A 15,791-nucleotide genomic window follows, 5' to 3' on the forward strand; every position below is an offset into this window, starting at 1 on the left:
TTTAAAAACTACAACTCCCATCATGTCCTGGAACTCATAACTTAATCTGATACATAAAAAAACAACTACAGATCCCAGCATGTCCTGGTCACTTTAATAGCGTCACCCTGTGGCTCTACGGCTTCTTAAAACCCACCACTATATGCGGCACTAAGGCTTCATGAAAGTTGTTTTCCTCTGGGTCCTATCCATTATTTTTCACTGATGTCACACTGACACATTCATTTCAATGGACCCATGCACATGAACATGTTTTTCATGGATCAACTTCATGGCTATAGAAAACTCAGGGCAGGTCCTATTCCTGTTCTTGTCTGCGGCTCCTTCCTATGGGAATGTGAACAATATGTTCTTCGCACAGGGATGATACATGTGATGGGGTCTGAATTTGCTGATCCATTTATAGGTAATGAATTCGTGAGTTAAGAGGTTGGGACAAGTTAGTGACATCATCTGCCAGTCTTCCATTTTGTTTGTGAGCCTTAATGACTTTAGGGGGCGATACCAGAGCCCCTCCATGCTGTGACTTCACTTTCTCGCCATCTTCCCAGTACTTTCCCCTCCCTCATCCGGCTGTAATCTCACATAGTGGGGTGGGGAAGTTCTCCTGCACATTAGGGGATGATTTGGGCCACCATGGGCCCTGGGCTGTATGAATATTATAGCTCCTACAAGTCTGGAATCACTTCCTACATTTGCTCCTAGAATCAGCTTCTTGGGAATGGAGGATGTGTCCCTTCTGCTGCTTTCAATCTGCAGTTTCAGGACTGTTGGAGGACCTTTAAAGGTCCTGAAATGGCTCTTGTGTACATGTGTGTTGGGAGCAGGAACAAGTGTCCAGGGATATCATGGATGAAAGCCCTTCTTTGTATAAAATTTGTTGGATGGTTTGGGTGAATATGGGCCCCCTAGAAGGCTTGGGCTATGTTATAATCCACTACTGCTGCACAGTGTAACAGCCTGTGAGTCTGCAGCACTGAGGGTCTCAGGTAACGCCCACAGAGCTCTTTTGGCTCTAATGAAACTGAAGAGATCTGGAGGGCTTCACCGGAGCCCCCTCCATGCTGTAGTTTCACAGGCTATTACAATGAGCAGAACATGTCTCACTCAACCCCCTGCTCTCCCCTCCTCTCTCTGCATGTGTAATCTAGCAGCAGGAAGTGCAGGGGAGACCTGCTCTTCTCATTGTAACATTCTGTGAAGCGAAAGCACTGAGGGGCTCTTGTAAAGCAACCCAGAGGGGCTCATTAGCATAATTGTAATAGTTGATTTTAGAAGGAAGGAGGCCATGGATAACAAATATAAGAAGATTACCACAGTCCCGGTGCCTGGATCTATGAGTAATGTCCCTGGTTTATCATGATGGATTCTGATGGTAGATTTCCTTTTAGGCAGATGTGAAACTACAAGTCTCAGCATGTCCTGGCAGTCATGACCTGCAACCTGTGACAGCTATAAACTATAAGCTATACATCTCCCTTGGCTTATAGTGGTGACAGAACTGCTCCCAGCATGCAGCGGAGTCATGTAAAACCTTGGGTCTCTACAGCTGCTAGGGAACTACAATTCCCAGCATGCCCTGACATCCAGTCTGCCAGCTACAGCATGCTGGGAGTTGTAGTTTGCCATCTGCTGGATTTTGCAGTCTAGAGCTGTAGAAGCACAGGTTGCAGATGACGGAGCTCTGGCAGTGTATTATATAATTTGTATCATGTGACCAGAGTGTCGTTACAGTGTGTCAGCAGCTGCTGTGACACCCCGGGGCTGTAGCCTGCACCCTGCTGCAGCTGTGCTGTGTGTCACAGGTGAGGCTCTGAGCTGGCACTGCACACATTCCTGCAAATCCAACATCATTCCCCTGCATGGAAAAACTACAGCTCCCAGCATGCTCTCCGGCCGCAGGCGGCTTCTGATTGGCCGGATAGCAGCTTCTATTTGGAGTGTGCATGTAAGGGAGGAAGCCGAGGCTGACATGCAGCTATGAAGAGGGGTGAGTGCTGCCACAATGTACTGGACCGGGTCAGCACTGGCAGCAGGTTCTGCACAGTAACCCAGTGCCGGATCTTCATGTGCTGCCCTCTGCACCTAGTGCCCTCTGTACAGTCTCTATCTGTCTGTATAGCTCTCTATATGTTCTGTCTTAGGGTCATATTTGTAACTTTCTATCTATAGTCTTCTTTATTTGCATCTGTATCTATTCTATCCATCTAATATCTATCATATACTATGTATTTATCTTACTCTATATAATATGTATCTATATATATCTATCCCTTCTATCCATCTTCAGTATCTGTATATTTATCTAATATCTATCATATACTATGTACCTATATATCTTACTCTATATAATATCTATCATATACTATGTACCTATATATCTTACTCTATATAATATCTATCATCTACCTATTCTATCCATCTACAGTATCTGTGTATTTATCAGTCTCATATCTATCATATACTATGTATCTATCTATCTATCTATCTATCCATTCCCTCTATTCTATCCATCAGATACACAGTATCTGTGTACAGGCGGTCCCCTACTTAAGAACACCTGACTTACAGACGACCCCTAGTTATAAACGGACCTCTGGATGTTGGTAATTTACTGTACTTTAGCCTTAGGCTATAATAAACATCTATAACAGTTATCACAGACGTCTGTAATGAAGATTTATTGTTAATCCTTAGGACAACCCAACATTTTTTAAATCCAATTGTCACAGAGGCAATTCACTGGGGTTACAATAATAAAGTATACGGTTCCGACTTGCATACCAACTCATCTTAAGAACAATCCTTCATACCTATCTTGTATGTAACCCAGGAACTGCCTGTATTTATCTGTCTAATATTATGTATTTATATTCCTTATTACAGGCAGTCCCCGGGTTACGTACAAGTTAGGTTCTGTAGGTCTGTTCTTAAGTTGAATATGTATGTAAGTCAGAACTGTATATTTTATAATTGTAACCCCAGCTTAAATTTTTTTGGTCTCTGTGACAATTGGATTTTAAAAAAGTTGGGTCGTCATAAGAATCAGGATTAACACTAAAGCTTCATTACAGACGCCTGTGATAACTGTTATAGCTGATTATTGTAGCCTAAGGATAAAGTACAGTAATTACCAACATCCAGAGGTCCGTTTGTAACTAGGGGTCGTCTGTAAGTCGGGTGTTCTTAAGTCGGGGACCGCCTGTATTATTCATTTATCTATGTCATCTATCTTTTATCTATCTTCTATCTATCTATCTATCTATCTATCTATCTATCTATCTATTATATATCATCTATCTATCTATCTATCTATCTATCTATCTATCTATCTATTTATTATCTATCCATTCTATCCTTTCTTGCTCTATTATTTGGTACATACATGCTACCGATATCTACTTTCTATTTGTATCTGTGGCTTAAAGGAAATCTACCATCAGGAAAGTACTTTCTGAAGAAGTTACCCGATGTCTTGCAGCAGCAGCATCTTGTTTTTTTCCCTAATTCTGCGATGCAGCTGCTGCAGAAATACATTTCATTCGAAGAATATACTTATTAATTTCAGAGGCCACTAGGGGCATGTACAGTAGCCTCAGAGCGCTCTGGGGGTGAAGGCTATTTCACATCTCCAGTAGCGGTTTCAGACACGCCTTCCCCCTCGTTATTTAGTTATTTGTCGACATCTTCAGCATCAATTGAGCTCTGCACAAGCAAGCGTGAGCACTGCGCATGCGCAGCAGCTCATATGCGTTACAGGGAAGCTCTGCGCATGCGCAGTGCTCACAAGCAGCAGACGCATCTCTGCCAGTGGGACAGGAGCTACTGTGCTTGTGCAGAAGGATTCGACGGATTGATGTCAAACACGTGTGAAGTACCCTTCAGCCCCGGAGCACTCTTGAGGGTACTAAACACCCCCCAGTAGCCTCTGAAATTAATTCACATAATCTTCTATTAAAGGACATCTACCACCAGGATGAAGGATAGTAAATCAAGCACACTGACATACTGGTGTGTGCCCCCTGTGATAGGATCTGCACTTCTTTAAGCTTATTATGGCTTTGTCTTTAAGAAAAAAGGGGATTTAAAAATTATGCATATGAGCCAGAGGGGCTCCATTAATATCTATGGAGTCTGGAACCTCTTAGGCTCATTTGCATAATTTTAAAATCCTTTTTTTTTTTTAAACAAAGGCATTAGAAGCTAAAAGAAGAGTGGATCCTGCCAGAGGGGGCACACACCAGTATGTCTGTGTGCTTGGTTTACAGTCCTTCATCCTAGGGGTAGATGCCCTTTAATTTTTATGCAGCTGCATAAAAGTTTTTCTTTTGTTGCTTTCCATAATATATGTGTATCTTCTCTAAATATTATCTAGATCTGTCTGCTCTCTCTACATACTTTACTGTGATCTCACCTTCCTATGTTTCCTAATAATTATCAGTGAATCTATATTTTATCTATATCAGACGTAGCCAATCCCGCCATCTATTGTGTATATTGATCTTTCCATAAAATACTTCTCTATTAATGGATCTGTTTTACGTTTTATCTAAATATCTGATCTATCTAATTTTCTGTCATCTTTCCATCTATTTTATCCATCTACACAAAGGGAAATTTCAGAGCAGCATGAACCCGATTACAGGAGGATGCTAAGCCGTATGGTTCCTGGTCCAGTAGAGGATTATATATGGATATATTATATATGGATTATTCTTTCTTTCTAGCTACTCTAGTGTATGCATTTATTGGCCACAATGTAAATCGCTGGGTTCTCATTCACATGGCTGTGTGCTTGCCCGGTCCGGATCCTAGGCGAGCACGGGGCATGGAGAAGGAGGGGGGAGTACTCTTCAGTCACCCCTCCTCTCTCCATAGACAGATGAGTGGCTGACACAATCATGGTACGGTGATGTAGCGCGTGCTTACCGCACCGTGACCTGGAGTCATCGAAATCTATGGGGGCTGTGATCTGGTCGCAAATCATACGACCACACCACGCCCCCATTGCGGACGTGTGAATATAGCCTTAAAATTACTGGTAGTTTTCCACATAGATTCATTAGGAACGTCCACTGCATAATTAGTGAAATCTCATGATCACATTGTAGAATATATTTGCGCCAATATTGACATGGGGGGGCATTTATCGCAGCTTGAACACCTGTGATTTTTGCGACCTCTACTCCTGTACGCCAGGAACACACGTGGAAGGGGCGGTGCCACGTCATGCAGTGGGCTGGCACCAGGCTATGAACCTATTCTGCGCCAGGTCAGACCTGGCATAGGAGAGCTAAGTAATTAGCGGTTGTGTATGATAATTGTGCCCCGTGGTGTTGATTATACAATCTGCAGATGTCTACTTTCTGCTGCAGAGCTGCAGCAGATTTCTATTCTTTCAGTGAAAGGGGAGATATCCTCTGCTAAACCCTCAAATTAATCCACCTGAAAATTTTTCCCAGGTTCCCCAGGGATTGTGGCGTAGAGATGTCCATACCATGTGCAGTCAGCTTCAGACTGGCTTCTTAAAGGGGACCTGTCACCAAGTACAAACGGCTGAATGCCGCACCTCATGTGATTGGCGCTGTGCTCCTGATCAATTTTCGTGTTTGTTCTTTTTAAGTCCGTCCCCCTGTTCAGATGATATGACCCCTAAAAGTTTATATGTGAACGAGCTCCTACTTGTCAAGGGGGTGGTAACCTTTTGTTTCACCTGGGGGGGTTCTGTGCTGTATGCATGATAATACAGCCCCCTTGACTAGTACAAGATAATTCTGATATGAGCTTTCCAGGGGCTGGATCTTCTGGTGGGCGGATTTGAATAGAACAACAAATGACCTTTGGCTGTAAGATGTCCATCACCTGACGACCCCTAACCCTACCCCACCCAAGAGACGCAGGTGAATGAGGGATCATACATCCCAGTAATCTTGTCATCTATTGTCTTACACAGTAATAGAAACCAAAGAAAGTGCCAGCCTCTCCCAGGACACGGAGAGTATGGAGAGCAAAGAGAACGGATCCACCGACTCTAAAAGGTAAATCCTTCCAGGGCCAGGTCAGATTTATCTACATCAGGGGCCGAGATGTCTAAAAACTAACACAAACTAAACTCGAGGCATAGTGGCATCACCCCGTTTGTTAACCTATTAAGAATTTGTCTCTTAATGGGAACCTTTTAGTTAAACTAATCCACACTTAATAAACATATCTTGGAAAACAGCTATTACACATCAGTACAACTATCCCTATATTGTTCCTCCCCATGCCTGTAAAGTTCTATAGTCCATTTGTCAAGTTGACTCACCATCTAGTCACCATCATATAGTCATGTTTTTCCAGCTCAGCCACACCTCCAATTTCCTGATTGACAAGGGGGTTGCTTTCTCTTCAGCAGCTACTTCATCCCCCACTTCTTCCTCAGGAATTAGAGAAACATTGGCAGTGTGTGACTCGCTGAAAATAAATCATCTCCCTCAATGAGGGGGGAAAGATGTAGTGAAGTCCAGTCACTCGGCTGAAGAGAAAGCAGAACTCTTGTCAATCAGGAAGCTGGGGGAGCAGCAGTCCTGGAAGAACATGAATATGCTGGACTTCACAAGCATGGGGAGGAACAATATAGGGGTAGTTGTACAGCTGTATAGTAACAGTGTTGTTTAGTTAGTGTGGGCTAGTTTATATTAAGACATGTTCTGTTAGTGTGGGTTAGTTTTACTGACAGGTTCCCTTTCTCTGTGTTGCTGGGTATAGAGCTAGGGGGACAATAATCATAATGGGGGTCATTTACTAAGGGCCCGATTCGCGTTTTCCCGACGTGTTACCCGAATATTTCCGATTTGCGACGATTTTCCCTGTATTGCCCCGGGATTTTTGCGCACGCGATCGGTTTGTGGCGCATCGGCACTGACATGCACGCGCCGAAAATGGGGGGGGGCGTGGCCGAACGATAACCCGCCGGATTCGGAAAAACCGCCGCATTTAAAACAAAAAATTGGTCGCACGGGCCATACTCACATGCACCACGATGAAGACGATGAACTCCGGGGCACCTCGGCGGACTTCGGCGCAGCAGCGACACCTGGTGGACATCGGGCGCAGGACCTTCATGAATCGCCGGAAGACCCGAACGCTCGTCGGAGAAGCCGCCGCTGGAACGCGAATGTACCAGGTAAGTAAATGTGCCCCAATGAGTCTCAGGTTCGCATATTTTTGCGCCTGGTTTGTTCTTTTTTGTTCTCTTTGAGTTTTTGAATTATCGCATCTCCAATTCATTTGCGCCAAATTTGTCTCAGATTATTCCCCTATAAAAGTAGATCTCATTTGTGACCAATAATGTGACAGAATAAAGGTGACAGAACGTCATTTTTACACAAAAAAGTCTCAGCTTGTACAATGTCCGGACCACATTGTGATGTATGAGCAGAGACTAAAAGTTACAGATGTGTAATTAAAAAAAAAAAAATTCTTGCTCAAATGAGTCTTTGCCTTTTTTATTATATAATGTACAGGAAATGGAGACTGATAATATTCTCAGCTCTGTACAATAAGACAATAATCACTCCCAGAGATGATCCCATAGACAATGATGAAGTCGTTACTGGAGAAATTTTACATTATTTTACGGCTTTCACTGTGTGCCCCAAATGACATGTATCCTTCATTCTTTGGGTTGGTGCGATCACAGGGATGCCTAATCTATATAGGTTTTATAATGTTTTTATACATTTTAAAAAAATTCTTCATTTTGCTGTCTTCTGGCGCTAATAACTTTTTCATACTTTTGATTAAGTTTTCAATGTTATTATTTTAAGGACTGTTTTATTGACTTTTTAAAAAAAATAGTAAAATGGCAAAATAGTGTAATTTTTCGTTACGGGGTTAAATGTCAGGAAAACTATTTTTTCTGTTTATTTATATAAGTTTTAGGGAAAGTGGAGTGATTAGAATTTTTAGGTTTTTTTTAATTTCATTATTTTTTTTTAATTCATTAATTTCATTTTTTTACAATTTTTCAGACCCTCTAAGGTACTTTAACCCAAGGTTGTCTGATCCTACCATATACTGCCATACTAGAGTATGGCTGTATATGGGGGTTTTCCAGATCATCTATTACAATGTGCAAATCAGACATCGTAATACATTGCTAAAATCAGACAGACTGTGACCTGAGGCTGTCATAGTAACCTATCATCGCTGCCCAATAACTTCACAGGGGGGGGGGTGCGGCGATCCATTCCAATATGGCGCTGACAGGATTTAAATACCTTGCCAGCTTTGCTGGAGGCATTTACAGGGTTAACAACTGCGATCAGTGCCAGCACAGACCAGGGGCAATGTGCAACAGATGCCTACCTTGTATCGAGTGGGCTCAGCCCACGAGACCTCTCCATACAGCGGGAGCCGACGTGTGACGTACAGATACGGCACACGTTGGTAAGGGGTTAAAGGAAATCTACCATGATAAACCAGGGACATAACTCATAGATCCAGGCACCGTGACTGTGGTAATGGTCTTATACTTGTTATCCATGGCCTCCTTCCTTCTAAAATCGACTTTTATGCGAATGAAGGGCTATAGGAGGTGTTACCAGAGCCCCTCCATTCTGTAGCTTTACAAGATGTTACATTCTCACACAAAGTGGCCACGTCCTGAAGGGGTTAAAATCCCTTATAAGGAACCTTAATCATGGAACCGTGTTCTCATGTCTCCGCTCCATATTTTTCAGCTCCATAGAAAATGGGAGGCCGCCCGATCCTGCGCACTGGGCCATCGATGACGTCGTCAATTATTTTAAAGCTGCCGGATTTGAAGAACAAGCGACGGCGTTTAAAGATCAGGTAGAAAAACTTCAGATAAATTCTCCGCTGTTGCATTTATCTGCGTCCTCTGGAGACGCATCCATAAAAACGGAAGTGCAACTCAGAAGATTCTGTTTTGCTATAATATAATTTTGCCTGTAGATGGCGCTCTCATTCCACATCTACACACCGTGTCGGAAGCCGCGGCGAATGACCCCCAGTGAAGGTCATCATGAAATAAATTTTGCTCTCTTTCTCCTTTCATTCCAGGAAATCGATGGTAAATCTCTCCTGCTCATGACCAGAAACGACGTCTTAACTGGACTTTCGCTCAAACTGGGGCCGGCTCTGAAAATCTACGAATATCACGTGAAGGCGCTACAGACGCAGCACCTCAAGAGCAGCTCCCCATAAGACGTGGTCACGACGTGACGTCCTGCCTGCAGAACCGGGCCAAGTCCCCATCACCGAGGGATGGACACAGGGACCGGAGCCGCTTTCCTTGGGGAGGTTTATTGTGTTTTGTGTCATTTTCAGAACTTTACGAGAAGTTGGTTAGTGTGTGACCCTGCATGGAACTATCCAATCATTTGTACAGAACTTCCCCCGCCAGGTCACATGACGTCGTAGTAGGGTTTCTAGTTAGGAGATTAATATTTTATAATAATGACCCTGCTATATTCCTAATATAGGGTGAACCGAAGATGTAAATGGACTATATGTAGGTAAAGGAGTATCTGATATATACAGGGGCCACCTATACTTCTATACGGGGCCTATACAAGTGCCTATTGCTCTTGCTATCACCGGCCCCTTAATAATAATAATTCCTTTATTTATATAGCGCACACAGATTACACAGCGCTGCACAGAGTTTGCCAGATCAGTCCCTGTCCCCAATGGGGCTCACAATCTAATCAACCTACCAGGATGTTTTGGAGTGTGGGAGGAAACCTGAGGACCCGGAGGAAACCCACGCAAACACGGAGAGAACATACAAACTCTTTGCAGATGTTGACCTGGATGGGCCCCTTAGGAAATATTCACCTCCAGTGCATAAACCAAATATAGATTGCCCCATCATATACTAGCATCTGATAGTATAGTAGATGGGGGTAGATAGGTAGTTGACTTATCAGCCTGGGAGGTCTAAATTTCCAAATAAAAGTGTAATCCCAGTCGGATAGGAAGACTCTCCCACCATATATGATACTTATCACTAGGGGGCAGAATTATAACATTGCTGCTATAGATATTGGGGCAGATTTTCTGTATGAAAACGGTCAGTAAGATAAACGGCCAATGACAGCGCAGCTTTCATTTGACGAGAGCAGAATCTATGATGAAAGCTGTGCTGTGATTGGTCGCAGTGGTTTTCTTGTTTGCCATGGCAGTAGTAAAACGGGCATGACAATCACTTTTCAGACCCATTTTCACTAGCGATGGGAATTCCGGCTCTTCGTAGTGAGCTGGCTCATTAGGCTCAGATCACTAAGAAGAGCTGGCTCTTCTGGCTCCTGAACAGCTCCCTATTACGCCACGGACCAGTCAATCACCCCACACCACTTTGCTTTTAACCCGATTGTATGGGGTAAAGGGGGTGTGTGAGCTGGTTAGGCATGGGGTTAAGTGAGCCATCGCTCACGTCGTTCACGAACAAGAGACGGCTCTTAGAGCCGGCCCGTTTGCAAACGACACATCACTAATTTTCACTTCTCCATCCGTTGTTATTTTCCCAGGACTGCATTACTGAGCAGGGGAGGGTTTTAAAATTCTGTTAGCAATTTTAAAAGTTGATTACCTATCGTGCTGGAATTACTACTGTATATTGGTAATGGTGTTATACAGCCCTACACGCTACTACGTTTAGTTTATATACTAGTATGGAGGTGGTAGGCTCTCTTTAAAGGGGTTGTATCTGGTTCTATCCTGTGGATAGGTGATAAGTGTGTGATCGGTCAAGATCTGGATGCTGAGACCCCTAACGATTATGAGAACTGGGGTCCTATGTCAGGTATGGGGCTGCTTATGGTGTCGATGTAGCATAGCATCCACGCTCAATCAGCAACAATGCGACCCCAAATCTTATGTCCGGTCAAGATTCCAGCAGTGGGTCCCCGCAAATCGGAGCCTTTTCACTTATTGTGTAGGTTTATGACTAGGTCCTAGCAGATGAGTCCATCATACATCTGTGTATACAGTAGACCCTCCGGACCCCCCCCCCCCCCACCACCACCATTGTGGATGTAACCTGCAGATTTCAGACGCCAAACTGTACTTGAAGCTGTAGATACTTTTTATATCTAAGAACGTTTCATGACAATCGTGTGAACCATAAGAGACTTGTAGAGATCCCAGGAGACCCTTCATATCAGAATATATTAGGAAATTGCAAATTAGCGCCCCCTATTGTAATGTTCTATGCTCTACAGGATGAGTTACTAGGAATACTGACTGTAGCATCAAAACCATAGTGGAAAACTTGTCGACATGCCCTTAAAGGGGTTGTCCCAAGATTTAATATAGCCCCCTATCCATAAGATCTTGTGAAGGGTGAAGGTCCCAGCCGTCTGACCTCCCCCAACCATCATCTTATCACCTAGTTTTGGCCACAACGTTTAAAATGGCTCCATGGGGGAGTACTACTTTAAAGGGAACCTGTCATCAGGACACACATTTTCACCTAATGACAACTACCCATAGTCTTTTTAATATTAATTCCCAATCTGCTTTTATGATTAAGATTAATGGTTCCAATCACTTTTAAAAGTCGATAAAAGTCACAGGACATAGCAGAGCCCTCACTCCTAGTGTTTCATATGACTGTTACTACTCTGTAATGTCTTATTTTATTTGTATATATTCCCCAAAATCTGTAAAGTGCTACAGAATGTGATGGTGGAACATAAATAAAGATTATCATCATCATCATTATCTGCTCTCTGCTACCTCTTCCTCTTGTAGGAGGGGGAGGGAGGAAAGAGGAAAAACTAGCAGAGAGAAGATAATGATGGTGATTTTATGTTTGTTACAGATGCCCTGTGACTCGAAGCAGTTTGCTGGCAGGGAGCCAGGTATATATTTTTTTATCAAAGTGAGTGGAATCATTAATGTGAATTATAAAAGCAGATTGTTAAATAATATTAAGAAAGGCTACGGGAACCTGTCATAAGGTCAAAACGTGTGTCTTGATGACAAGTTCCCTTTGAGAATTGTGAACATGTGCATCACAAGCCTTGTCTATTTTTTTAGAATCTCCTGAAAGAATCTTGGACTATGACAATCTCATTATATAGTGAAATACTATAAAGATTCTCTACATATTATTTTGTAATAGAAATGTTATACAAGTGTCCCTGCAGATATCCAAGGTACAAATCAATGCCCTGGATTGACTTAAAGGGCTTTTATAAGATGTAATATTAAGGTGCTAAGGTCAGCGCCTTCCCTGACCATTACCACAAGAGGAGCTCTATGTGCAGGAACAGGGTTATAGAGGATCTTTCCCCACCTCATAACATAATGGGGGTCATTTACTAAGGGCCCGATTCGCGTTTTCCCGACGTGTTACCCGAATATTTCCGATTTGTGCCGATTTTCCCTGAATTGCCCCGGGATTTTGGCGCACGCGATCGGTTTGTGGCGCATTGGCGCTGGCATGCACGCAACGGAAATCGGGGGGCATGGCCGAACGGTAACCGACGGATTCGGAAAAAACCGCCACATTAAAAAAAAAAAAAAATTGGTCGCACGGCCCATACTCGCATGCACCACGATGAAGACGATGAACTCCGCGGCACCTCGGCGGACTTCGGCGCAGCAGCGACACCTGGTGGACATCAGGCGCAGGACCTTCATGAATCGCCGGAAGACCTGAACATTCGTCAGAGAAGCCGCCGCTGGAACGCGAATGGACCGGGTAAGTAAATGTGCCCCAATGTAGGGGCTGCTTCCCAGAATCAGGGGCACTTTGAATTTTCTTTCTAGCCCACATGGTTGCTGAGATATAAGTCGCAGTGTATGATTATTATAATCCTCTCCACTGTCAGAGAGGAGGAGCTGGAGCAGAGGGTGTGTATTATGATAGACAATGAGAAGATCTTAGCACATACTCCTTCCTGTGCTCCAGCTCCTCCTCTCTGACACTGGAGAGGATTATAATGGTCATAATCTGTGACTTATATCTCAGCAACCATGTATGCTAGAAAGGAGATTCCTCTCTCCTCTCTGACAGTGAAGAGGATTATAATGGTCAGATACTGAATCTGGGAAGTCACTTCTACATTATGGTTTGAGGTGGTGACAGATCACCTTTAAATAGGGAGTGGTAAAATATTCATCCATCGTCTGCTTGACTGTATACATAGACTGTATCTGTGCATTTTGATGAGAATTCCCTACTTGGTCATAGTGGACTGATACGCTTTTTCTGGCTATAACATAGATTCAATAAAGATTTTGGATTTTGGGGGCTTTTACCTGGTGCTGGAGGATGCATCAATTGACTATTTACCCTAAAGAACAGAATGTGGGAACGAGTGTCCTAAGACCTTGGAATCAGTCAGAAGTTTCTTTGGGCCTCCCTCGGCCCTCAGGACTGGAGATATTTCTGATTTTGGAGAACCTTGTTCAGGACCCATGATGTGGAAGATTTGGGTTCACTTTATCACCACCTTTTTTCATGAAAGTGTATTAATACGGAGGAGGGACTACAACAACCCTGAATGTCCCTGCATGTATCATAATGATTGGTTGAAGGAAATCTACCATCAGGATGAAGGATTGTAAACCAAGCACACTGACATACTGGTGTGTGCCCCCTCTGCCAGGAGCTGCTCTTGTGTTAGCTTCTTATGACCTGGTTTTTATTAAAAAAGGCTCTTAAAATTATGCAAATGAGTCTGAGGGGCTCCAGATCCTATAGATGTTAATGGAGCCTGGAGACCCTCAGGCTAATTTGCATACTTTTCAAAGCCTTCTTTTCTTCAAAACAAGGGCATAGGAAACTCAAAGGATTGCAGATGCTGCCAGAGAGGGAGGGGGGGCACACCAGTATGTCAATGTGCTTGGTTTACAATCCTTCATCCTGGTGGTAAATGTCCTTTAAGACGTTATGTGACCCAGACCTGAGTGTGACTGTAGGACCCGGTGTAACCACTGGGAAGAGAAATTCAAGTACTGAGTAGGTGAAGTTACAGGTGACGTAGTTATAGTTATCCCTATGACAACACTTATTGTATCTGTGCACATGGGGCCTTATTGCAACCAATCATATTCCTGCTTAATTTATTAAAAAAAAATTTGACGCCATGGTGTCTGAGCACACTGACAGGGAGTGTTGTCATGGGAGAATAAGATTACAGAAACACCACGTGTAATGGGCGGAGCCTATCTGGAGTCCACTGGGCGGAGTCAGTCCAAGTCTATCTCCACCTCTCGCTGTATTGTGTCCGCAATGATGTTTGTTCCGTTATGTGATGTAAATGAATTGAGAAATTTTGGGGGGATTTTATTTTTTGGGCTATTGTGTCGTGAGGGTAGCATGTGCATTAACCCTTGCTATGCTGGTAGCGTCTGCTTAGAAGCTGTAGCATATTAGTTTTGTATATAAATTTCTATAAGGGACAAGGATGATGCCTTTATTTTTATGATCATGGAAAACGTGTGGAAATTAAAAGACCTGAATTTATGGAAGGACGAGTCTGAATTCATTGATGAATGGACGGTATACACGGGCTCCGTGGCCTTGAGTATATACAACGTATATTCACAATTACAATTCCCAGAATTCCGAGCTATGAGTCTCGGGTTTACTGTTGTCTATTCACTCTGCACCGACTAAAAGGGGTTTTTCATTCTAAGCAAGTTATCCTGTGGATAGGGAATAACCTACTGAACGTGGGGGTTATAGTCGGGGGTCCCCAAATGAATGGAGCGGTAGGTTAGACATGCGCAATGCCGCTCCATTCACTGATGGAAGTGGTAGTAGTGCGCTTAACTGTCTCTGCTAGTGCCATACAGATGAATAGAGCAGCAGGCGCATGTGTTACCACTGCTCTATTCATTTGTGAGTACAATGGACCTTTGTTTTCATTATCCAGGATTCCACCACGTGGACCTCCATGGGACAGCAAATTATCCCATAAGAATCTGCCTATTGACTACTTAAAGAGAACCCGTCATGCAAAATAACCCCCCTAAACTAAATATATTTTCATAAACTGCCATTAGAGAGCATTGCCTCTATCCCTTTATTGTCCCTCTACATGCCTGTAAACCTAAGCAATGAGGTCCTAAAGTTGTATGCAAATGACCTGTGAAATGTCCAATGAAGCATTAGCATATTCAAGCTGTCCACTCTATTCATGAGTGGGAGGCACAACCACACCCCCAGTGCTTGACTGACAGCCTGTATAATGATGTGAGGCTGTATAATGATGTGCTTCCTGGTGCTGGTGGCCACGCCCCCTGCAGCCTGTGTGTGTTTAGGAGAGATACAGCAGCTCCAGGCAGCCATGTTACAGCAGAACATGTCAGATTCATGTGTAGCTGATGTCTGTGTCTCTCACCTGTATATTAGGAGGATGCAGAATGTCAGCAGATGCAGCACACACACTAGCAATGCTTTACTATACATTACACACAGACATGAGCAGGGGGAGGAGAGGGGAGGGGTAACAGGGGTGACATCACTGCCTCTGACCATGTGACCCGCCTCATTTACATGATAAAGAATAGATGATTTTACAATGAATAATGTATGAAATAACTAGATAAAGGCTGGGATGGGATCCTTGTGAGCTGCTCCAACAGGTAGAGGTGACAGGACTAGTGGCAGAGACCTGATGACAGGTGTCCTTTAAACAGTCAACACCCACAATTGGGTTTAAAATTCATCCGAAACTTAATTTTAAGGGGTCCACTCATCACTAGTTGTGACTGTTAAAAGAAATCTACTATCAGAATCCATCATGATAAACCAGCGTCACTTA

General features: G+C 43.4%; 1 protein-coding gene across 2 annotated transcripts; it reads left to right on the top strand.

The window, feature by feature from the left end:
- The first annotated feature begins 1,737 nt into the window (after positions 1-1,737).
- Positions 1,738-14,488, top strand: SAMD13 (sterile alpha motif domain containing 13). Of its 2 annotated transcripts, none has more exons than XM_072126992.1 (4): positions 1,738-1,805; positions 5,954-6,038; positions 8,727-8,838; positions 9,070-14,488. In XM_072126992.1, exons 2-4 carry the CDS (start codon positions 6,001-6,003, stop codon positions 9,211-9,213), a joined length of 294 nt encoding a protein of 97 aa, XP_071983093.1. In that variant the 5' UTR covers positions 1,738-1,805; positions 5,954-6,000; the 3' UTR covers positions 9,214-14,488. The 2 variants fall into 2 exon arrangements, with proteins under 2 accessions (XP_071983093.1, XP_071983092.1); XM_072126991.1 differs by lacking the exon at positions 1,738-1,805 and adding an exon at positions 1,812-1,990.
- The last annotated feature ends 1,303 nt before the right edge of the window (positions 14,489-15,791 follow it).

The sequence above is a fragment of the Engystomops pustulosus genome, chromosome 10, assembly GCF_040894005.1.
Source record: "Engystomops pustulosus chromosome 10, aEngPut4.maternal, whole genome shotgun sequence".
Classification (NCBI taxonomy): Eukaryota; Metazoa; Chordata; class Amphibia; order Anura; family Leptodactylidae; genus Engystomops; species Engystomops pustulosus.